This window comes from Cavia porcellus, unplaced genomic scaffold (genome assembly GCF_034190915.1).
Source record: "Cavia porcellus strain 051 isolate PalLab524CR breed Dunkin Hartley unplaced genomic scaffold, mCavPor4.1 scaffold_18, whole genome shotgun sequence".
Lineage (NCBI taxonomy): Eukaryota > Metazoa > Chordata > Mammalia > Rodentia > Caviidae > Cavia > Cavia porcellus.
In genome coordinates, this window is record NW_026947501.1 from 38,414,179 (window position 1) to 38,440,208 (window position 26,030).

A 26,030-nucleotide genomic window follows, 5' to 3' on the forward strand; every position below is an offset into this window, starting at 1 on the left:
TTAAAGCCTAAAGCCTAATGCTGAGTGAATAAGCAACAGCATAGCACAATACCCAGCACAAAGTAGGCACTCAGGAAAGGGGTAGCACCTGATATTACAGGTGCTAAAGCCTTCTTTGGTCGTCCAGTTGGCTTCCAAATGTTCTCTAGTCCCACAGAACCCCTGTGCTTGGAAAAGCTGTATATATTTATGCCTTAGTCCTGGCTGGTTTAGGTCAGATGGCAATCCCATCCCTCTGAGGAACTGGCTTGGTGAAAGGCTTCTGACCAAAAGCAGAAAAACAATATGCTTGCTAAACACTCAGCACAAGAAGCTATTCATCTTCCACAGGAGCTACATTCTACATGCCTTCTACAGACTAGACACAAATGAGGAATTCAAGCCCACAGAAGCTGCTGGAAACCATCTCTCTTATTTGTAAGGTGAGCAGACCTTCACAGAAAACAGGCACCAAGGGTTGTGGAGGACAGAGCAGGGGACCTGCTGCCCTGATGCCAATTCTAAGTGGCTAGATCAAGCCTCATCTGAAGCCAGTACCATTTGAGATGATTAAGTTACATAATGCAGCAAAGAGGAGTTACGATATAACTGTAAATCTCAATAATGGAGACTCAGAAGATCATGGTTTCCAACAGCATCAGATACACTGACTAAACCTCCTACTGAAAACACCTTACCCTTATGTATTTAAAAATCTTTGCTAGGTGTTTGTCACCAATGTGAGGTGGCCTGACACTCAGAATGTCTTCCTGACAGCCCCTCATCATGTACGTGATGTTCTAGCCACCACAGTTGCATCTGAGTCTAGGCACCAGGACAAGTCTGACAAATCCACAACCTTCTGCCTTACAGTCAGCCTGCGGCTCTCCACCAAACCCACTGTTCTGAGTTGGTCAGAAGTAGTAACAGTCTAAGTCTATGCATGAACTTTAACTAGATTCAAACAGAGACAAGGAAAAAAATGGTAACAAAATACCTTTCATATAAGGATGGTTTGCCTCCAGGCCATATATTGGATGAAGTTGTGGAGTTAGAGTTGGTTTTCTTAAATGTGGAAATGGTATTGTATTTGGGGTTTTTTTTCCCCTTTGTTTGAAACAGGGTCTCACTATACAATTCAGGCTGGCCTTGAGCTCACTTTGAAATGGTTTTATAATAGTGAATGATTCCTAAAGTATGAACTCCCAGGGGCACCCAGGACCCTTTTAAAGGGTCCAAGAGATCAGGACAACTTCAATAATACTAAGACATCTGCTTTTGACTCTGTTACATTTGCTCTGATGGTGCAAAAACAGAGAAGGATAAAACTGCTTCTGCTACTTTGCACAAAGCAGGGCTCCAAACTCTACCAGCAGTTCCTGTATTCGTCACTGTGACTCAGAAGGAGAAAAGGTCCCTTTCCATTAAAGAATCTCAGGGATGCTGCAGTCAAGGCATCACCTTAATTAACCATGACACTTGATTACAGGTGCTCTTAATATTCTGCAATGACAGGGGAAACACACAGAAAGCACTGCTGCTGCACACACGGTACGATGACCACCTTGAGGACAGCACTGGCATCGCCGAGCTGTGTGCCACATTAGCCCTTCCTTCATGGAACACTGCTGTCGCTGAAGGACTGACAAAAGACTTGGGTATACGGCAAGTGTTTTCCAGAAAATGAGCAAATTAACCCACTACCTCCAGAGGGTGTTTGTGGCTAATGATTTGAGATTACAAGCAAAAATTGAAATTTTATGATGTTAGTATCCACTGTCATGAACGTGACAGTGTTCCCACACTTCAGACGTTTGTGAGGAAACTAGAAGCGATATGAACAAACTTTACTTTTGATATCGTAAAACAAAACATGTCAACACTTATAAGATCTTCATTTAACACAAGAGAACTGATAGTTTCCAAATGACCAATGCATGATGTTACAAAATCATCACCAAAGGCATGACTAACTGTAATGGAGTTTATTAATCAACGTTTATTAATAAGGTGTCTGATGTCACATTATAATTAACCTTTTTTTGTGGGGGGAGGAACTTTTGTCTTGTTTTGTTTTGTTTCGTTTTGTTTGACACAGGGTCTTGATGAATCACTAAGTTGCCCAGGCTAGGCTTGAACTTGTGATCTCCTGCTTTAGCCTTGACAGGTATTATAAGTAACCTTGACATGAAAGAATCTTATCTGAGAAAGAAAAAAATGGAAGCAAAGCTTTTGTAAATAAGGAGAGGAGGAGGAGGACTGAAGGAAGGGGAGGGGAATAGGAAAAAAAGAAGAAGCAATATCATATACAGGTACAAATTCTCTATCAGGAAAGCTATCATTATGTATATCTAAAATGTACCAATAGAATTAAAGTTTTTTTTAAAAGTACAAAAATGCATGATGCCTTCTCCTGGCTGCTTTTTTGTTGTCATTCTTGGAAAGAGTTTCTTTTCATAAAAATGTGTTATTTAACACATAATAGATTTTTATTGTAATTTTTAAATTACTAAGTACATATTCTGAAATGTCTCCATTATTTTTAATATGGCAAATGCTGAAAGATATAAGCCACATAAAAGATGGTTGAGGCTTTTGATTTTTTTAATTAAAATTAAAAAGGATCCAAGGCAAACTCATTTCAGACCCACTGGCACAGGAGGATAATCTTGGCCTTGCACGACATTCTGAACTATTCAGGGTGCAGTGGTGTGATGTCTGCAGCCTACTTGCAGATGGTTTGGCAAGAGGGAAATGAGTGTATTTATACAGAAAGAGAGAGGGAGGTTGGCACACTCAGAGGAATGTAGGTACTCATTATACTGTTCTTTCAACTTGCCTGTGAATTTCAAAGATTTTTAAACTTGAGAATAGAATCAGTGCAAAGATTTTTCTAACATATTGATGTACAATGTCAATGTAAGGGTAACACGAAGCCAAAAGCAAGTCAAAGCAGAGCCCCAGAAAAGTTACTGAAGAGTACTTGCTAAACTGACACTTTGAACTTTGGTTCACAATGGGGATCAAGGGTGAAAACAAAGCTTCTTAAATGGTAGTCTGCATAAGAAGCCTGGACAGATTTTTCATATACAGCTTCTCATGCGTCACCATCAAGGGCTCTCATCCAGCAGATCTGGGGGTCTGAGAACTTACATTCCTAATACATTTCCACGTGACATTGCAGGTTCCCAGATCATGCTTTGAGTAATATTACCTTGGGGTGTCCTTCTAGAAAACCTGGACCTTGTTATGCATTAAACATCCCTCCAGAAGATACGTGGAAGTCCTAACCCCTCTATCTATGACTGTGACCTTACATGGAAACAGGATCTTTGGAGATGTAATCAAGTCAAGATGAAGTCATCAGGGTGAGCCATCACCCAAAGAATGGGTGTCCTTAGAAGAGGAACACGCACAGAAGGAGACTGCCTTGGGACAATGGTAGCAGAGACAGCAGTGACACATCTACGAGCCAAGGAAGGGCGAGGAGGCAACCACCAGAAGCACAGAGAAGGGCATGGCAGACGCTCTGCTAGAGCCTCCAGACTGAGGCTGGCCTGCCGCCTCACTGAGCAGGAACTTCTGTCATCTGATGTACTTTATCAGAACCACCCTAGGGAACTACTACTGGTCTTAAGATGCAAAAGAACTGCACCACCTGTAAAAGGGGGAAGTAGATAAGCGTTCCTGAAGGTATCGGAAACAAACCAAAATAGAAAGAAAACAGTATTTCTTGAGAATCTGTAACTGCTCTACTCGTGTAAGTTGACAGTCCAATTTACATTATCTGAGTGGTCAAATAAAAATCTATCACTAGATTGTGATAGCACATGCCTGTAATCCCAGCACTCTAGAGGCTGAGGCAGGAAGATTGCAAATTCAAGCCCCACCTCGGCAACATAGCAAGACCTGTCTCAAAATTTTAAAAGAATCTGGTGATAAAGCTCAGTGTGAAGGTTCAATCCCTAGTACGGAAGGCCGGGGCAGGCCTCAGGAATTTGCTTTCTAGTGGTTTGGTACCATACCAGGCAAATCTTCGGAGAACTCACCTAAAAATCAGGCCCAAAGAATTCCTATAGATAATGTCCTGAGGAATATAAGCTCCGAGTGAAAACACAAATTTACAAAACACACAATGAACCTTGACTGAGAGACAAGAGAAACAAGAGATGGCTGAACTGTCCTTCAAAATATATTTTAGATGCTAGAATTACCAGACTCACAGAATCAGAATACATAAATATTTTATCTTGAAAGGACTAAAAGTGGATTTAAAATATACAGAATGAACAGATATCATATAAGATGGGCCAAGCTGTTTTGGCATAGAACTAAATAGAGTTTCTAAAATACAATAATTAAAAATTTAAAACCAACAGATATGTTCAGCAGCTGATTAGATTCGACTGAGGAGACAGAAATGCAGAAAATTATCCATAATGCAGCAAGTGACAGAAGAAGGAATAAATGCAGAGCTATGGAAGACAGAGTAAAAAAATCTAACACAGCGGCTAAGTGCGAGCAGGGAGGAGAAAAAGAGTCGGGTGCAGAAGCAATAGGGTCAGCTGTCAGTAAGCTCAACCACGAGTGAATCATAAAATAATATTGACTCAGAAGGAGAGAAACTCTGTAACGATTAAATGGAATCAGTAGTTGATAATCCTCCCTCAGAAAAAGTAACTGGGCCTGCTGATTTTACTGGGGAGTTATTATCCATTCAAGAAAGAAATTCAGTCTTACACAAACTACTCTAGAGTTAATCCAGGAAGGCAAGGTGGATTTAACAACAAAATTAATTAACGCAATTTGCCACTTTACAGACTGAAGAGGATCTCACTAGAAGCAGGAGATAAAATACAATATCTTTCCATATATATATTTTATATATATATATAACTATTAGCAAACTATCACTTCAAAGTGATAAAGTGCATTTCTGAAAACCCCACAGCAAGCCCCACAGGGGGAAATGCTGACATGTTCTACCCCTACCACTTTCACTCATCACGCATGGGGATCCCAGGGAGCCCCAGTAGGGTACTTAGCGGAGCGGGAGGGATACAGAATAGTAAGAGACAGTGCTGCACTGTTCTCAGATGACACGATGACTGGAAACCTAGGAGACTCACCCGGCTGCATTCCTTCATAAACAGAAGAGGAAACTTGTATTAAGACACTAAATAAACTGGCACCAACCAGTATCAAATATCTGGTAATAAATCTAACAAACGAAGTGCATGATGTTTGGAGCAAAATTTATAAAATTTTATTGAAAGTCATTCAAGAAGACTTGTGTAAAGAGAAATAGATACCATGCATATGGGCTGCCACACTCAGTAGCTTAACAGTATAATTTTTTTTATCGTTTCATAGATTCGGGGCTATTCCAATGAATCTTTGTGTGTATTTGTATCATAACACAATTCTAAGGTGATCCTAAACATACACGTGGAAGGGGAAACCCCTAAAACACTAAGAACAAGCAAGAGAGTGAATCAAGACAGTTGCTAAAGTTTTGGAACTTAAAACAGTTCAGGATTGGCTAAGTGCTCAGTAGTACGGGGTGACATGCCCAGAGCAGAATCATGCAGTATGGATACTGGGTTTCTGACAGGGCTGGGCACTGCAGAGCTGTGGAGGAAAGATGAACTTTCTCATGAATGGTGCTGGGACAATTGAGGTTTTCATACCAGAGAAAAAGAAAAAAAATTTTTTGGATGGCTGCTTCATATCATATACCAAAATCAATTTAAAGATGGATTAGGAAATTAAATGTGACTGGAAAAATGTCACACTCCCAAGAGTGATGCAGAAGAAAAACTCTATGATTTCAAAGAGGAGTGGCTTCTTAGGACACAAACGGCACAAAGTATAAGTTTAAAAAAATGGATAAATCACTGTATTAATACTAAAGGCTTCTGTTCATCAAAATACACTATAAAGAAAATGAGACTATAAACTGCAGATGGAAGAAGGCATTTGTAACACATAAGGGACAGCAGGGTAGCATCTAGAAAATTGAAAGACTTACTCAAATCAGTGAGATAAGAATGAGAGAAATGTTGGCGAGACCTAAACAGGCATTCCATGGAAGACAGAACATGAATGGCCAATAAACACATGAAAAGATGTTCAGCCTCATTAGTATTCAGAGCAATGCAAATTAACCACAATGAGATTCTGTTCCCTACCCACCAGGCTGGTAAAAATGCTAGTGTGACACTATCAAGTGATGGTTAGGATACAGTGCAACTGAAATCATATGCATTGCTGAAGGAAAGCCATTTTGGGAAACAATTCGTGAAAATCAAATGGGGGCCATCTGTCCACGGAAGCTTAACTTAGGTTATTTGATTAAACTGAAGACGAAGGTACCGTAGGCCTGAGTCACTCCAATCCTGGAGTCACTGTGTACACTGCACCACGTAACATGTACAAGTGTTCAATGCAGCATGCTTTCCAAGAGCAGAAGAGAAAAGGAAAAAAGTCCAGAAGCTGCCCAGATGTCCAAGAGTTCAAGTCATAAATAAATGTAGCATATACACACAAGAATGGTAAGGTTCTAGTTCTTAAGGTGAGCAGTAAATAAATGACCACTCATTGGATTATTATCTATTGTCCTCTAACCATTTTTTCTTCTTAGTCTTTTATAAAGACTTAAAAAAAATTTTTTGTATATCAGAGAGAGTCCAGATATGAAGACAAAAAAGAACAGTGGATTGTTCCCTTAAGCCTCCCTTTTTTTAGATTGTTCTTTGACAAACTCTGCTCCCCTGTGTCTGCAGGTCCTATAATCACAGAAAGATTAAGTAATGACCTCCAAAAGCAGCCAGCAAATCCTTGGGACCTGTGAGTGTTTCTTCCATGGCAAGAGAGGCTCTGCAAATGTGACCAAATCAAGGATTTCAAGAGGGGGAAATTATCCTGGATAATTTATGGGGACCATAAATGTCCTTAGAAGAGGGGATATGTGGCCGTGGAAGCAGAAGTTGGGGTGATACAGCTACAAGTCATGAACACCCACAGTCACCAGAAGCTGGAGGAAGCAAGTAACAGAGTCTCCCTCCACACTTTCTAGATGTAATCATCAACCTTGCCAACACCTTGATGTTAGGCTCATCAGAGTCATCTCAGACTCTGTGCTTACTGAACGTAAAGAACACATTATGTTACTTTAAATGACTGAAGCGGTAACTGTTCCAACAGTGATAGGAGACTAACAGTGAGTAAAGGTGCTCGATTTGTTCCAGATTGTGCTCCCATTAGTGCATCCTCTCCTCTGCCCAACGCTCCCTGGTAGGGAGGCGCTGCAGTGGTTTAATCCCTTCCGAGGTCAGATGCATCACTTCCTCTGTGAAAAGATTCCTTCTTGCAATTTCCAAGCGAAGCCAGAAAAGTCATTCACAAACTCACATGAAACCCACACCCACTGGGAAGAGCACTGGTTTGGCAGGAGCGATGCCTGAGTTCACATCCCAGTTTTCCACTCATTGGCTATAGGGCTTCATAAACTTCCCAAGTTGGAATCATAATTTATTCATCTTTATTGTGCCAAACTAGTGCCTGGCATAAAGCAAACGGTGAGTAAATGGGTAGAGATTCAGTGAATAAATCAATCAAGTAATGGATGAATCAATAAATCACTCTTGGGCAAGGATGGAAGTCCTAACTAACTACTTGCTACAGTTTGGATCTTGAATGTTACCCAAAAGCCCACATTTTAACATGTTCCCGTGGCTTGACACCCCCCCCCAGCAGTACCACAATGGGATAGACATACATGTAGCACCAGTGATTCAGAGCTGCCTGGCAGCGAGACCTACAAATTATGGCCCTGCTGTGAACCTGTTAAAAGCTGGGGCTCTTGCTATAGTGTTAGTGGAAGGTGGTAAAATCTTTAAGAGTTGGGGACTAGATCACTGGGGGTATCTCTTTGGGGAGGATGGCTGGATCCTGGTCCATTCCTCTCTCTGCTTCCAGGCCACCATGAGGTGAACAGACCCCCATTACAATTTGCTCTTCACCAACAGCTGGAAGGCAACAGGCTGACCATGGACTGAAACCTCCAAAACTGTAAGCCAAAATAATCCCCCTCCTCCTTTTGACTTGATTATGTTGGTATTTGTCACCGTGATGGAAAATCAACCAACACAACACACATGGTTGATTAACTGAAGGCTAATTGTGTTGTCTGTATTACTTGTGAGTTCCTGCTTACGGGAATTGTTTCCTCATACATTTTATAATTTTGAAGTATGCATTCGTGGTTTCTGAGCCAACTCTGTATGATGCATATTGAAGGAATAATTAAGTCAGATCCACCACAGAACATAAAATGGTTATGTTTTAAGATAAATTTCCAGTTTGCTACAGTCTAGCTTATTTTTTTGCAAAATGGTTCCCTGTTTTGTTTCTTGGTAACTTAATTACTTGAAAAATCCAAGATTCTCAGAAATTTTTAAAATTTAGTTTTATTAAGGGAGGTTTTCAGACTATTTTTTCATATTTCCAAGGACAAAGATTATGTCTTTCATCTTACGGACAGGAAAATTGAGGTTTAAGGTGGTTATTTATTACCACCATTTAACAAGTTTCTACAAGATTGAGGTTTGGGGAATTATCTTTTAACTCCAAAGGGAACATGAAATCATGCATTCATTCGACAAAGATTTTTAAACCATTACTACATACTTAGAATTGTTCTAGGTCCTGGGAAAACAGCAGGGAACAAGTCAAGTGTCAAAAGTCATGGAAACCAAATGCTAGTAGAGAGTGACTATGAGCAAATTAACAAATTAAAGCATCGTTTCAGGGAACAATAAGGAATAGGCAGTGATGGGAGGGGTGGGTTTTGGAGAAGGGCTCGGAAAAGGCTTCTCCTGAAGAGGGGGTATGTGAGCAGAGACCTAACAGAAAGAAGGGACAATCTGGAAGAACATGTCATAGCTGAGGCACTAGCCAGTGCAAAAGCTCTTGTGTGGGGCAAGCTTATTGTCTTCCAGGAATAGTGATGAGTCGAAGAGAAGGAAAAAAAGGGGAGACTCAAGAGTGTGACCAAATGCTGTTGAACCTTGTTGAGAATGGTAAGGAATCTGAATTACATCCTTCATGGGATGGGAGCCTTCGGGCAGGTTTTAAAGAGCAAGGGAAAGAAGTGACATCTTATATTTTGTATTAGTTGGTGTACTGTTACTATAATGAATTACTTGAGGAAGGATACCTATATAGAGAAAAGAATTTTATTTAGCTCACAGGTTTGGAGGCTGAAAGTCCAAGCAGCACTGCACAGATTTTAGCAAGGATTCACATGGCTGTGTCATCTCATGATGCACAGCAATGGTGGAAAAATGAGAAAAAGAGATCACATTGCCAAGGAACTCAGAGAGGAATGGAATCCAACACTTTCTTCTGACTTGAGGACTTCCCAAACTGCCCTAGCTCTCCATCTCCCAACACTATCATACCATATTCTCACACACGAACCTTTGGGGGACCCACAGAAGCCACATCCAAACAGGACATTTAAATAAAACATCAAAAGACAGAAATGAAGCAGGGGAAACAGGAGGGTTTTGAAATGGTCCAAATGAATCATAATTTTAGGTCAGAGGAGGTGGTGGTCATGAAGGTGGAAGTCATGGCTGGGTGGGACAGGACTTTGAAGACAGAGCTAAGAGGACTTCTACATGAATTGCCTAGTTCATGGGGGCTGGCCTGAAATGTTCGCCAATCCCATGGGATCCTGTAACCTCCTCAGGAGGGATACATGTGGACTAGTAGCTCTCAGTTCATGTACACATGAGAGAGTCTTTCCATGTTCTTGGGAAGCCACTGCAAGACCCCAGTATCTCCAGGCCAGCTCTCATCAGCCTTTTCCCCAGGCAGGTTGTAACCCACTGTCCTCTGAGTGGCAGAACCTGCTCAGATTGAAATGATTACCCTGTCTCCTAACCCACCCCTTCTCAAGCTTAACAGGGATCTTGTTAAAATGCCTATTTAATAGGACTTGGATGGGGCCTAGAATTCTGCATTCCCGACTGCAGGGATTCCAGGGATGCCCATGCTCTTGTAGAAGTGAGGTCCTAACTCATACACAATCCAGGATGCACACAGTAAGCACTTACTGCACACGCAGAGCTAAGATCTTTAAGGAGCAGTGAAAGCACACACCACAGTATGAGAAGACACAATAGGATGATGCCACAAAAACCTTTACATTAGGGGCCCTGTGGGTGGCTCTGTGGAGGAATGCAGCTGGAGGCCACGGAAATCACAGGGCCCTGCCAGGTACGTTAGCCAAGGACCGGCACCAGTTCTTTACAATCCCTAACCATGCCTCAGACTGAAGATCTCATTCCTTTTGGCTTACAAAGAAAAGGAAATAAAAGGGCGGTGAGAAATGTTTCTAATGTGAATCGGTAAAAGAATAGGTTAGGAATCTTGCATTTGGGGAGGATAATCCCACTTACTTTTTAAAAATTTTTATTTAAAGAAAGACTAAACAAAACAGAAAATGGGTACAAATAATACATACTTTCAAAGAAAAAAATAAACAGTAAGAAATCACTAGTCGATGATTACAGATTGTCCCCTTATAAATAGTTACTCAAGATACAAAAGTGGAACATATAAAGTGGGGATTCAAACAGTGAGACTGCAACCCATTCTGTTCAACTATCCAACAAAAACTTAGAAATATGGTTATGAATCCTATACACTTAAACATACATACAGTTATTCACATCTTCAATTATGTTGACATTGAATAAGCCCAAGCAGGCTAAAATCACTCTGAACAAAGAATAATACTATTGCTGGGTTTCACATTATGACACTCCAGGATCAGCACTGGGTATTTTAGTGTCTCTTTTTCTTCAGAGTATCTGTTCATTTCATCATGTGTCATAAGATCAGTTCTCATAAACTGTTTATAGATTCTACACATGCATGAGTCTTACCATTTATTTCTATCCTTTCTATATTAGAGGGAGAAACAAAACAAAATGAGACAAAACAAAACATATTCCTATAAACACATGAGACAAAAAACATATAAGACCATTGTACAGAGTTCTACCATGGTTCCTGTGTTGTCTCTTGTTATCTCCAATAGAGTTGGCTGTATCATCAGACATAGTATAATTGAATATATCAGTATTAATAAAAACACAATTGTATATAGTATAAAACTTCAAAAAAAGGCAGTTATCAAACCAGAATCGTAGAGTCTTGTCATCTTCAGTGTAGTTGCCTATACTCTCAGACTTGATACTATCAATCATATCAGTTTTGAATAAAATCTGTCGATACCAAACAGCAATCAAACAAACCATATTTAACTAATATCAGTCATGATAAAAGAGTATAAGTCATACAGGGATCCAGATTAAGATAATAGGAAATTAAAGAGGATTACTGTGCTATATCCTGATACTTTGGGGATAGCTGTCTGTGACCTCAAATCTAATGCAAGTAGACAAACTGGGACAGAATAAAATCTATCAAAAAAGAACAAAATCTATCTAAGCAGAGTGGTGCAAGTAATGTGGATTTTAAATCCTGATAACACTACTAACAGTATCTTCTGCCATCTTTTTTAAGACTCTCCCTCCCCTTTCACTTCCCCAGGGTACACTGTGCATTTTTGGGTCTCACCAAGACCTTTGATTTTAAATTGTGTGTGTTTGTGGGGGGGGGGACCTGCTATTTACCTAAGAATCCCACTTACTTCTAGATTGGCAAAATGACCAGAAATCATTCGTTCAGCACAGGTTGTAGCTGTTATGGCTCTCAGGGAGGAGGGTAATACTCCACCACTTGAGTTCTGGTCTAGCCAATCAAAAGGAAGCAGAGCGGACATCTCATTATCATTTCTGGTAACTAACAGCCAATGAGTAGCTGTCCAGTTCTCTCTCCTTAACACTTCAATCCTGATGTCACACCCTGCAGTGACACCACCCTAAGAGAAAGGAGATGGTATCAGTTTGAGACTTTGAGTAATTATGCTGAACTGAGACCCTTCCCAAACCAGAGTGAATGAGAAAGAACATCAGATAAGAAACACACCTTTGTTGTCCCAAGCCAATGGAAGTGGGCGTTGTCATGGCATGTCCAATTCATCTTAACTGTACAACATAGCACTTGGGAGGCTGAGGCTGGAGGTTCAGCACAAGTTTGAGGCCAGCCTGGGCTATATAATGAGTTTAAGCCAGTTTGAACCACATAGCGATACCCTGTCTCAAAAAAAAAAAAAAAAAAAACCACCTCCAAAATAAAAACCCTACAACAAATATTAGTAATAGTATAGCACTTTCATTCTAGGATATGGGATAGTTCAGAGCATCAAAGGAGGAGCAGCAGGAACTAGGGCCTGAGTAACTAGGATCCAGACTCTTTACGCCATCTGCTCTCTGCCATCACCGGTCTCTGCAGACCCCACTTCTGCCAATAAACCTTCTCCAGGGGCCAGCAGGCTGGCAGCCACCAGCAGCCCCACTTCCACAGCTTTCTCATAGAGGCAGCTTTTCTCTTTCAGCTCCAAAAGAAGCAACGCTGGAGAGGGCCGTGGTGAGCCAAGGTGTGTGCAGGGAAATGCCCCGTGGAAGTGGGCAGGACCGTCCCCTCCACGGGGATGTGTAGAAGAGTACACAACAGAATGCCTGCTGCAGAACTCAACTGAGCTGTGACAGGCCGGGGACAAAGGAAAAGGGAAGCTATAGGCAGTGTATGACCATCCTAAAAGGAAAGGGTTCGGAATAGACAGCCCCTGGGCTGGACAGCTCCCTGTGCTGGCGGCAGGAGATACCTCCGGTATAGATCTGCCAGGTGACTGAATCCCAGCTTAACAGAGGGGAGGAGATGTTAACGGGCGATGGGTGTTTTCTGTGGACTGATCTCCTTGGTCTCACAGTGGGGCACACCTTTTCTGATTGGGAATGGGCTGAGTCTGGGAGAGCGAACACACAGAACCGACAGGTGAGCCCCGCCACATCTTCCTCACTGAGCCTAACCCAGCTTCATGGGGTGGGGGCCAGTGTCCCAGGCAGCCTCAGCCGGGTCACAAGAAGTGAAATTCATGTGTGATCCCTGTTCTAGGTGCCTCCACCACGCTTGAAAGGCTAAACCAAATTATCTATCGAGATTCCTTCCAACATCCTCACAGTACACCAAATATCTGGTCCTTTATCTACATGTTCCTTTTCTGTGTATTCCCAGGAAAGGGCATAACTGAAAAACTTCAGAGGAAAACAATGTAGTTCTGTGTGAAAACAGATGAGATTCCGAAGTCCAGAACAAATAACATATGCCGAACTACCTATCTTCCAGTCCCTCAGGGGATTCCCAAGACCCAGAAGGAAGAGTGAAACTATCCTTAGAGCCCCAATACAACCCTCTCTGCTCTTGGAGGGGTTCGGTAACCAGCTGGCTCCTCCTTGGCCATGAAATTCCAAAGGCACCATGTGCTCCAGCTACTGCACTTGCAAATCTTCCCTTTCCCTAGGGCCAGGAGTTCCCCTAGAAACACACACACACACACACACACACACACACACACAATCCAAAATGCCAGCTCCTTAGGTGGCAAATGAGGGCTTTTCTCTTTCTTTCTCTCAATTCCCAGAACTCTTCCACCCCCAAATGACACCAAGAAGATGGCTTTTTGCAGCAGGAAGGAGGGGCTGCCCCAATAATAACCAGGTGAGACCCTCACTTCTCAGCTAACCTCAAATAAGACACAGTGGGGAGAAGCTTCTTCTCAGCAGGCAGGCAGGATTAGCGAACAAAGAAATACAGCAGCTAAGCAGTAGTGAAATCCAACTTCCTTGAGGCAACTCCTCCTGTTTATAAATAAATGTGGTTTTCAGAGAAAGGTGGGGAAGGGAGGGACCTCAGGACCTCAGGAACACCAACCCTCGGAGCCAACAGAGTTCACAGGTGATGCCCACCAGCATCTTATCTCTCAGACAGGAGCAGGGGTCCCAGGGTGGGTGGGGAGCATGAGTTGCCCCAGACTCTGCCAGTGGGAAAACAGTGTTGGAACTAGAATCCAAGCACACTTGCTCCCTCCCCTCCCCCGCAACATCTTTCTTCTCATGATTCTCTTCGACTGTGGCTCTCACAGTGTAACACGCTGCAGCGCTAGGAAATAAATCCTCACCTTACCTGAACCCTCTATTAACTGGGTCGTTTTCTCCAGTTCCACTGCAGGCCCCAAAGAAGGGCAAGCTTATGTTTAAGGATTTATGGTCTCTCCATTTGGTGTTTTTTTTTTTTTTTTTTTTTGCATTTGTTTTGCAAGAGTCAGGGAACATCTTGAGGACAATCCACATTCCTTCCAGTCTCCTCCACTTTTACGTCCCTGACCCAGGATGGTGAGACGTCATGCTCCAAATCCCATTCCAGGGATAGAGCCAGATCCTCAGCCACGCCACTAAGACTCACTTGCCATTGTCACCATGCGCATGTGCTCAGAAGCATCTTTTTAAAAGACATGCCATGTGGAAATTATTTTTTTCCTTGGAGTTATCCAGAAAATTATACTGAATTAAGACTCTCTTTTTCCCTCACAGTGAACTGAAGCTTGGGAAGCTCTGAATCCATTCACACAGCACCCTGGACCTGGGCCAAAAACAGCTCGGCGACAATGAGGTAACACTTGTTCCTTGAAATAAGTGGCCTCTTCTCCCAAGAAGTCATAGAAAACCTCTGTGTCCCCCTTCCCTCGGAGTGCACACAAACAAATTCTCCCCAGGATGAAATTCATGTATGCATAGGCTTTAACTTACTTGTACAGAAAAAAAAAAGATTTTAAAAGAGGCAAGAAGGCAGTTCCTAAATGAGCCCTTGTGCCCTGTGCCGATATTAATTAGGTTCCATCCAACAAAGTCTACTTTGCTACTATGCTCTCTTACTTTTTCACAGGCTGAGCCAAGAGAGTTAGGAGGAGGTTGGCTGGCAAGTAAGGAGGATCTCTGAGTTTTACCAAGCCTGTCGGGGTCCCCAGAGATCGCTATCCCTAGGGTGCAATACTGGCCAGTTTCTCTGCTCAACCCGAGGGTTTCTGATCTTCTCTGTAACCAACTTTTACTGAGTGGACTTAGGTAGCAGGTAGCTTTAAAAAAAAATCTTGGGAGGGAGCAAGGGGATGGGGAACAATCAAGCCACACTGCTGCCCTAAAAACACAGCAGTCGCAGCAGAAACACCTGCAAGCATTGGCTGGCTGTCCCTGGTGCCAGCAGCTTGCCCTAATGCCTCTGCTTGGATGTCTGGGGCCACAAAGACAGGAAGACACTCCCTGCCCATCCTCAGAACACAGCAATAGGTCTTCCTTAAACATTCTTTGATGTGCCAGAAGCTTACAAGAGCTTGAAAGGGTTGCTAACAGGAAACAGGACCTATGGACAAAATCCTAGGGTGCTCTCATACTGGAGGGCTTGGGAGTCTGAGAGATGTCGATGCAGTATAAACTGTCAGCGGTCTCACAGGTAGAAAGAACATTGGACGAGAAGTCCAGAGACTTCTTTGCCAGCTCATAGGTGTCCTTGGGCCAGGCAAACGCTCTCTGCAGTTTTACACATGGGAGGGTGTGACTAGATCAGTGGTTTTTATTAGCAATAAAACTCATATTTGTCAAATTATATTTTATCTAGAACTCAATATATAAAACAAACTACAAGCCATCCATGGTGACACATAGCTGGGAGTCTACAACCCACACACTCAGGTTACTGGCCCTCTGGGAACCCTCTTGGAAAACTACGAGAGCAGATTAGCTCTGAGATCCCTTTCCTAAGTGCTTATGTCCTCCTGCATTGTACCCGGGGGGCACAAAAAGGAGTCTTCAGTGACAGTGCCCTCCACAGTGCTTGGTAATTCCCACATTCTGTGTCACTGAAATCTTCACAACAGCCAACACCAAGTTAGTTAGCAGGCGAACCAAGATCCTTTGTGACCCCAGTTATGAACTGGGATCTATGGGCAAGAGGCAGATAGAGGATGTGAACCAAGGGTTTTCTGACTGCAAACACAATAATCCCCCCCTCCACAAAATAGTCCTCTGATCTGAGGATTCCTGGGTACTAGGTTAAATTTTGAATCAATAATATCCCTGAATTGTAAAGATTGATATATGTGCATATATGCATAAAAGAAAACTTCCTGAAAAAATACAGCCCTCAAAATTATCATTAACTAAGTATCTCTGTGTGCTGATAATGGGGATGATTTCCAGTCTGACTACAGACATTCTTCATTTAATGAAAGTCACTTTCCTAGGACTAGTTGTTAAGCGAATTGGTTACTAAATGAGCACATTGTATGTACATTATAATATTCAGAAGGAAGAAAGGATCAAAGGAAATTCTAACTTCATGACTTTGCTTTTATTTGCATAATTCTTACCTGTAGTACCGTAATATATAACAGAACATAAAACTATCGTACCATACTGCACAGTACAATCAGCAAAAATAACAGTGCTGAACTGTAGACGAAGCCAGTGTAGGGCCACACTGCCACTCTTGTTCCTAGGGGTACAAGGCTAAATGTGGGTCATAAGTCCTAACAATTGTTTAACAGATGAGTTGTTAAATGAGGACTATCTGTATTTATATTCTCTAAGTATCCTAAAATGAACAGGCATTGTTTATATGAAGTAGGCACTGCTTGTTAAGAGCCATGTTAATAATTCATAACTGAGGGCTGGAGGTTTAGCTCAGCGGCATAAGCGCCTGCCTTGCAAGCAGGCACTCATGAGTTCGATCCCCGGTACTGATAAAAAGGAAAAAGACAAAAAAAAAATTCATAACTGTGCCAGGTTTCTATAGCAAATTGGGACTAGATGGATAGGTGGTACTCTTGACCTTTGGGAGTGAACAGTGGACCTAACAACCCCAAGTCCCACCAACATTCCCTTAGGCCAGAGGGTGTTGGGTTGACCAGAAGGGTAATTCTTTTTTGTTGTTATTGTTGTTTGTGTTGAAACAGGGTCTCACTATATAGTGCAGGCTGGCCTCAGCCTTGAACTTACTATGTAGCCCAGCCTGGCCTCAACCTCACTGTGATCCTCCTACCTCAGCCTCTGAGTACTGGCATCACAGGCTTGTACCACCTCACCCAGCCTCACAAGGGTAATTCTTATGTGCATTCTCTGAAGTCTGTATTCTACAGTGTGGTTGTTTCAGAAGTAACAGAGGCTGAGCATGGGGGTGTATACCTGTAATCCCAGCACTCAAGAGGCTGAGACAGGAGGTTTACCCTGAGTTCTGAGGGCAGCTTGGGCTACAAAGTGAGTTCAAGGCCAGTCTGACTGCATAGTGAATCTCTGTCTTCAAAAGACAAAAAAATAAAAAATAAAAAAGTAACAGCAAGTGGCTGAAATCCCTCTCAAACATGCCTCCACCCTTGTACCCTTCAACATCTCCTACAGAAAGGGGGTGCTAATTGAACTGAGGATGATCATATGATCCTGGACCAGAAGGCCTTGCTCCCAGCCCAGTAGAACCTATATAGAGAAAAATCTACCAGGCAGGACAACTGACCTCTCCTGCCCACCTTTAGAGACCTCCAGAGGCCACTGGCAAATTCAAAGATTACAGAGCTACTGAGGAGAGAAAATACCACCCTGAAAAAAGGCAGTCTTTGGTCAGGTGTGAGGCGTGGCAGGGCGTGGCAGTGCTCCCTGTACGCCTCCTGCCAGCTTGGCCAGCAGGCGTCTTCTAAATATTTAAGATGTCACCTCAAGGTACAGTGCGAACCCCCAGCAGTTGGCAACAGCTGGGGGTAGGGGGACTTCATGGAATGACTCAGGGCTGACAGGCACAGACACAGGCTTTGGGAGGAAAGCCCAGAATGGTGGCTTGGAGACAATGCTGACTGCTCTCAGACAACCCATAAAGAAGGGAAGGAGAAGAGCGATGTGTCAAAACGTGGGGAGTGGTGCCGCACCATCCGCGGGAGTGAGTCCACAGCCCCTCTTTCTCAGACAAAGAAAAAGCCGAGGCACGTGCCCCTCACCGCGGCCTCCCAGACCATTTCAGCCCTGCCCTCCCCAGCCGGTGGCAAGTCTGTCCTGATCCAGGTGGGTGAGGCTGGGAAGGAAGACAAAAAAAGTCCCCCGCGCCCATCCCCAAGGACTTCCCACGGGCCTCACCCCGGATGACTTTGCTCTCCTGCACAGGTCGGGAGATGTCACCGCCACCGCCCCAGGGTCTGTCACTTGGACGTTTCCCGTGCATTCCCAGAGATACCTGCCCGGTCTCTCAAACCCCTCAAAAGGAATCAGACCTGGCGGCCCCAGGTGTCCACCCCGAGGTTCACACTCGTCCTCTGCCCCACCTGCCTCAGCCGCTGCAGATTTAAGACACCTAAAAAGGAGTATTCGTGGCCCACCCCCACCGGGAGCCCCGCCTCCATTGCTCCCTCCACGAGTCTGGGAGCTGACCCCTCCAGGCAGCGCCCCGAGCTCGGCTGTGGTTTTCACCTGACAAAGGGGAGGTGGCACGGCGCGGCGACGGGCGACCCCAGCGCTTCTCCCCAAGGAGCCTGACGCGTGTCCCCGCGGCGCGCCCCGTGGGGCCTGGGCAGGTCCGTCCCACCCGGGAACAAAGCGGCCGGGGCGCGGCGAGGCGCAGCCCCCAGCTGGGTCCCCGTGCGCCCCAGCCCTCGCGGGGCCCCCCGCGCCCCGGCCGGGTCACCGCCAGCTGCCGCCCGCGCCCGCGACGCCCCAGGCCGGCAGCCGCGCGCCCCGCGCCCCGCCGCCGGCGTCCTCCGCGGCTACTGTACCTGCTAAATTTAGCGCCGCCGCCGGGTATTAATAGCCCAGCGCAGAGCAGGGCGCTGAGGGGCGCGCAGCCCCTGCCGGGGGGGAGAGGGGACCGAGGGGCCCGGGGACGAGGCCACTTACACCACCAGCCTGGAGATGATCCATGACACCATGGCGCGCGGGCGGGCGGGCGGGCGCGGCCGGGGCGGGCGGCGCGGCTCGGTGCGGGCGGTGCGGGCTCCGGGCACGTCCGTCCGCGCACGGCCGCCGCCGCCAGACTGAGCGCGCCCGCCGCCCGGCCCCGCGCTCGTGCGTCGGCGCAGTCGCGCTCGCTCCGGCGCCCCAGCCCCCCGGGGCCCGGCGGGCCCGCGGCGATTGGGCGGCGAGCGGCTCAGGGCGGCCGCGGGACCCGCCCCGCCCGGCTCGTCCCTGGCCCCCGCCGGAATCCGGGCGCGTGCTCCGCGCTCGCTGCTGACCTGGCCCTTGGAACGGAACCCTGCTGGGCCACGGTTGTTCAGGCGGTGACCTGGGTGGCGCCCCACCCTGGATGTGACAGCGGGGAAACCCAGGTCTGGACCTTAGTGTATGCTGTCGACCTTCACTTAAATAATGTGCTAGCCTCGGAGGGACTTACCTGTCTCCAGACCTGACCTCTGCAGTCCGCCCCTCAGCCAGCATGGCTGTGTAAGAAAGCGGGGCAGGCGTCTCCCTACTGACAACCTTGGAGGCCCTCTCCACGGTCTGGTCTCTGCCTACGACCCCATCGGCACCCCATTCCCCACATATCCCTCCAGCCCTCCTCTATGTGGGCATCTTGGACTTTGTGCCTTTTCCTCTCCCCTGAGTATGCTCCACACCTCACCTCCTGCCCTGCACCTGCAGGCCTGACTCAACTGCCGGGGCTGGAAGCCCCTGTTGCATAGGTGCCCCGCTGCCCCATACTGGGCCTAAGACGATGGGATATTTGTACAGCCAAACATTGTGATGTATTCTTAAAATAGCAGATTAACTAGTATTTATCCGGATGACTGAATGTTAGGGGCTCCTTAAAGTGTGCACCCCAGCCAAGGACTCAGCTTTGCTCCCCTTGAAGTGTTCTCCCGCACAGCCCTCCCCTCTGCCACCTTGGAAAGCCTTTGTTTTCTCTGTGCTTACACAGCGCTTAAAATTCTCAGCACCCAAACTTCTTTGACAACACACTTCTGCACAATGCATGCTGGACGGTCATAAAATACTGCACTAACAAGAAAACCAGCTGGGCGCCATGGCATGTGCCCATAATCCTACCAGCGCTAGGGAAGCTGAGGCAGGAGGATCACTGAGCATGCAAGAACGTCCTTGGCTGGTAGTGCGTTCAAAGCCAGCCTGAACTGCATAGGAAGGCCCAGTCTCCCCCCCCCCCCTTGTCATCATTCTTTCCTCCCTGAGCTAATGTTACATTTTTCCTCAAAAGGTTAAAACATACAGGTTCCCTTATTTAAATCTAAAGAGCCTGCGGCCTAAGGGAGAGGCCTTGACAGCTCCACTTTGATGGAGCATTTTAGCTACAGTACAGGTGTTCCTAAATATCAAAAAGGAACAGGAAGTCTTGGAGAATACATTTCTAAGACCTCTTTATTTGCGAGTCAGACTCACTTCCATGACTTCATCCCTTTCTTCCCTCAGAAACCACAGTGCTGATGCTTGCCCCAAATCCTCTCTCCATCTGCCTTGTGGGTCCCCTGAGTGGCTCTGCATGTGATGTGCTATCCCCAGGGAATGGTGAGCAAAACAAAACCCATCAGATTCTCTCCAGGCTCTCCCTGCTTACAGTAACATAGCTAAAACAAGGCTGGCAGGGAAGTCTTGGAATATTCACCCGGCAGAGAGAACCCTGAAGCCAGGTCAGGATTGCAGGGAGCAAGAGGGGCCTGAGACCTCCTGCCACTCCCCCATGGCTTCCACTATGTTCCTGGAGAGGTCAGAAAACATTTAGCCATCTGGTGGGCGGGGAGAGGGGGGTGGCTGCCTGGTTGTTCAGAAAGGTCCGCAAGGGACAAAGCATAAATGGCCCTGTGCCACGTCCCTCCTGAGGCATGCCTCATACAGGCAGGCTAAGTTTTACCTGTAAATTCTCAGGTTTGACTATTGCACAGAACTAGACTTTATAGATTATTACTGTTGTCATTGTTCTGTGGCTTGAACCCATGGTCTCATGCATGCTAAGCGAGGGCTCTACCAGTGAGTTACATACTTGGCAGCCCCCTTTTACACTTTATTTTAGTCTCTAAGTTGCCAGGCTGGTCTTGAAATTGTGATCTTCCTGCCTCAGCCTCCCAATTCGATAGAATTACAGTTTTGCACCACCATACCTGGCCAGAATTGGATTCTAGTTACTGAAATCCAAGGGGTTAAAATGTTTGGAGGTCTAGAAGGATGGGCTAAAATACTACTAGGACCAACTCTAGGTTTCACTCAGAGGTGGCAAAGGACTTGTTCCACACAACAGGATTGATGGATGGGCGGGGAAGGGAAAAGAAGAGGGAGAAGAGAAAGTTGCTTTTTACTGCTATCTCTGTCAGTGAAACTGTTATACATGTGAATCTCTCCATCCTGGACCCCCCTGGTTGTCCTTGAGGCTGGGAACACTGTGGAGGGATGAACTCAGCCTTGTAGACAATGGGGTTCTCACAGCCCTATCAGTTGGCTGGCCTGGAGGTCTTTTCCATGACAACTGTTACAGTCCAGGCCTCTTCTGTTTTTGTCTCCTTCCTCTGAAGAACAGCTCCATTTCATACTGGGTAATACATTTCATACATTCCGACCTTAGCGATCGTGATTTTTCTTGCATGTCTTCATTTCCTAGATTGCCTCATGGACAATCACCAGACATAAGCTGGGCCAAAGCTTTTTCTCAGGATTTTAAAAACTGAAAATAGCTGGGCGTGGTGGCACATGCCTCTAATCCCAGCACTCAGGAGGCTGAGGCAGGAGGATTGTTGTGAGTTTGAGATCAGCCTGTGCTACAAAGTGAGTTCAAGGCCAGCCTGAACTGCATAATGAGACTCCATCTCCAAACAAAACAAAACAAAAACCTGAAAATAAAAAAAGTGCTCCACTTTGATCCACAAAGCATACATTGTCATGGGAAATAGCTTCTTATGGTGAATATTGAACATTGAAAAGAATGTTGGAAAGAACAAAAAAAATTTTTTAAGAAACTAATTTCAAGCATCAAATAAAAAGCAGCACAAGACTGTGAAGAGAAGAGAAACAAATGAGGTACCTCGTAAGACTGTCCCAGCTTCTTGGTCCAAAACAATTTCTGGGCATCGCTGCAGGGATGCAGAACCCAGACAGGACGCAGCAGCTCCACAGAACACAGGAGGCAGAGGTCTGAGCTCAGGAGAGCCAGAGTGGCCAGGATTTGTGAAGCAGAGAATCGGAGAGGAAGGAGCTGTGGGGAGGGGTGTCAACAGGTAGGGCCTCAAGGGCCGTCCCAGGTCACCGGGTATTTGCTCTTAAGGAGAGCACTGGGTTCCACCTCCTCTTTTCTTTGTGGCTCTGGAGGTTAAATGCAGGGCCTTTGCACTGAGCTACATCCCCAGACCTTTTTGTGTTTATTTTGAGATAGGGTCTCACTAAATCAAGTAAGTTGCTCTGGTTGGGCTTGTACTTGGAATCCTCCTGCCTCAGACTCCCAGAGTGCTGGAATTAAAGGTGTGTGCCACCATGCCCACTTATCTTCTCTCTTTTTTGCTCCCTGATCATGCAGTGAATGACTTTGTTCAACCATTTTCCCTGCCATGATATGCTATCCTAATATAGGCACAAAGGCAGTGGGGACAATCAATCTATGGGCCAAACTAATCCTGTTTTCTTTATAAATTGATTATCTCAAGTGTTGCCATCATGATGGAAAGCTAATTAACACAGTAGGAATACAAAATGATACACCTACTTTGGAAAAATAGTCTGGCAGTTTCTTTATAATGAAACATATTTATACATGATTTAGAAATTCCACCCTTTAGATATTCACCCAAGAGAAATGAAAACACATTCCCATGCAAACTTGTTTATTCATAATGGCTCCTAAATTGGAAACAATCCAAGTATTCATCAATTGGTGAGTGGATAAACACGTTGTGGTATGTCCATGCAATGGAATACTATATAGCAATAAAAGGAATAAACTACTGATACTTGTAGCGATGAAAGCTGAGGTCAGGTAAGGCCCTGTCTCCTGATGTGGAAAAGACAAAGTCTTAGTAACCAAAAGGATATCAGTGGTTCTCAGATGTCACAGGTGAAACAGGGATTGACTACAAAGGATAAGAGGGAACTTTTCTGGGTGATGGAAGCATTCTATGTCCTAACTGTAGTGTCCTAACTGAACTCATCAAACTTCAGACTTAAAATGGTGAATTTTAAAACATAAATTGTAGCCAAGAGTGATGGCACACTCCTGTAATCCCAGCACTCAGGAGGCTGAGGTGGGTGGGTTGTTGCAAGTTCAAGACCAGCCTGAGCTACAAAGTGCTCAAGGCCAGCCTGAGCACACAGTGAGACCTTGTCTCAAAAAGACCCAAAAAAAGTAAATTACAACTCAATAAAACTAAGTAAAAATGTTTAAAAATATGTTTCTAAAATGATAGGTGAAACTTTGTAGTTATAGATAACCACATTTTTGTCTTTTTCTTACTGATTTTCTTTTAAATCTTTATATATTGAAAAATAAGAGTTCCCTGCACTAACAATGTATACTTTTTAGTTTTAGAAAATTTAAAAATTTAAAAAATCCCCTCATGTTTCCTGCTTTTGTGGTTTTAATTTATGTCCCTTAGTTCACAGCCTATGTAGGATTTATTTCAGTGTACAGGTGAGCTGGTTGCCCAACAATGTTAACTGAACAACTGACCATCATCTTTCTTACTTTGAAAGGCCATCTCGGTTATGTACAGTGCCCTGTTCCTTATCCTATCAGAATCTATTTCTGGACTTTGCTCTGTACATGCAATCATGAGTTACTATCTAGCAGTTTTATTATTGCAGGCATTAAAGATATATTCTGTTATTGAGCAGGGCTGGTCTTTTCACTTCAGAATTTTTCTGGTTATTCTTGTCATTTACACTAATTAATTGTATTTTTAATTGGAATGACACTAAATTAGTCACTTAGTTCAATAAGAATTTCCATCATTTGGATATTTATCTTTCTATCCAAAAGGAAGATATTTATTTTGATTTACTCAAATTGTCTTTTATCTTCTTGATAGAATTTAAATGTTTTTCTTCAAGTAGGTTTGGCTCATTTCTTTTCTGTATTTTGCTTTTCAGTGCTGGAAAATGAATCCAGGGTCTCGTGCATGCTCGGGAAGGCTCATAATACTCAGCTTTATCTACAGCCCTGATCTTACATATATCTTTACATTGCCATTTTAATCAATACATGCCATTCCATTTTGTGAATGTATAATAATTAATTGAACATTTATATGATTTCCTTTTTTTTTTTTTTTACGTGTTTGTGTCTTGTATTGTTAGAGACTGAACCCAGGTCTTATGCATATTGGGTGAGCATTCTACCAACCCCCTCAACCCTTTCTCTAATTCTTACTCATTAAAAAAAAATCCAGCAATGAACACATTGGTAGCTACATTTTTAATATATCCACAATGATTTTGTTAGGGTAAATTCTTGGAAATTTAATTTTTAGGGTTGTACATTGTTTTAGAAGTTTTGATGCTTAATGCTAAATTATATTCCAATTTTGAAAGCTTATATGGGTTGCATATAGTATAGCTATGTCTCATCTCATGATGAATAATTTCATTCAGTTCTGCATACTAAGGAGAGAAAGTGGGGAGAGGGAGACGGAAATAGCGTATGGTTCCAGGTTCTGTCTGCCCTTCCTCCTTTTAGGCTTTGAGAAATGGCCCGCATGGTTGATACAGGAAATGTAGCTCCACTGTGTCCTCCGTGGATCTCAGTTCCTTTGGGACTCACAGTGTGAGCACTGCCACCCTCTGTGTGGTTCTAGGGTTCACAGTCTGTATTTTTTTGTATACTATGATCAAATCATTTCCAAAGTTTCAACTGGAAATGAGCAAAAATATAAAACTAATCTAATCTACACCTGAGGAAAAATGCATTGTCTTAGGCCATCATGGGAGCATATCAACAATTTTTACTGGAAACAAATTTTTGCCTTGCCACATGGATGCTAATAAGGAGATTCAGCATAAGATCCCGCTGGACCCAGAGGTGATTTAACCATGAAGATAAAGCTAAGTTTTCAGGCACTGAACTATGCACTGGCAAGGATGCGAGCAGTATGGTCATACTGTCACTGGGTGGGGCCTAGGGAGGTCCCCTCAAAGAGATGGGGTCCTAAACTCACACCCCCACAAAAAGTAGCTTCATTAACCGTCATCAAACAGTGAGAGGCACAAGATAGAAGCCTATGCCCAGAAAGGGGTTGGAGTGGTCTCAAGATAAATCTAGGATTCTTAATATCTGCCAGGTCTCTGTCAGTGTGTTGCAAACCATTTGCATGTGTTTGTAGTTTAGAGGTCTGCTACACAATTAATAGTGCTCCTTCCCTGAGGGAGGAGCCCATAGAGTTAAGGAATTTAAAAGGAAAGCAGAGGCTCAATTTACAGACCCATGGCATCCTTAAAACTTTTAGGAATTGCGGAGCAGGAGATCTAGATGGGAAAAACAGGCCTAAGGATAAAAAAGGCACTGTAGCCTTGGGTAATTCTGACCATGCCTTGAAGCTAAGTTTCCTTAAAAGTACAATTTTGAAAAGCGTAATTGTTTTTTGTTTCCTTTACCTATCTTTATTTCTTTTATCCTAACTCAACATGCATAAATGTGCATATGAAATACCCAAAAGTAAAACAGTTTTTAATTTTATTTTTACCAGTACGTTTGCAATATATGATTATATTCAACACAAGGAGTTGGTACAAGTAACATATCACATCTTAATCCTTTTTCCCCATCCTCTTCCCCTGCTTCCTCCCTCATCTGGCCATCGCATGGTCCCCTTTCTTTTTGTAAAGATCTATTTCCTTGTTTCTTATTATCTTGTATTTTGAAAGGTAACATATTTTAACTAAAATCTGTTTAAGGCAGCTGCTTTTTCTGACCTGGTTATACTTCTCATTGTGTTGAATGTTATCAAAGAGTCTGAAGGCCTTTCAGGGTGCTAGTTAAAGAAACTGAATTAGGACTGTGTTTATTAGGGTTTGGTGGGCTGTGTCTGTGGAGTTGGGGTGGTTCCCGTGTCTATTTAAGCT

The 26,030-nt window shown here is 44.2% G+C and overlaps 1 protein-coding gene across 3 annotated transcripts in view; it reads right to left on the reverse strand.

Moving 5' to 3' along the window:
• Positions 1–19,028, reverse strand: part of Reep1 (receptor accessory protein 1) — a 108,427-nt gene extending 89,399 nt beyond the window's left edge. For all 3 annotated transcript variants that reach the window (XM_063229686.1, XM_063229687.1, XM_063229685.1), the window contains exon 1: positions 18,885–19,028. In XM_063229686.1, the coding sequence (XP_063085756.1) occupies positions 18,885–18,916 (32 nt within the window). In that variant the 5' untranslated portion in view covers positions 18,917–19,028. The remainder of the gene's footprint in view (positions 1–18,884) is intronic.
• Positions 19,029–26,030: the final 7,002 nt, after the last annotated feature.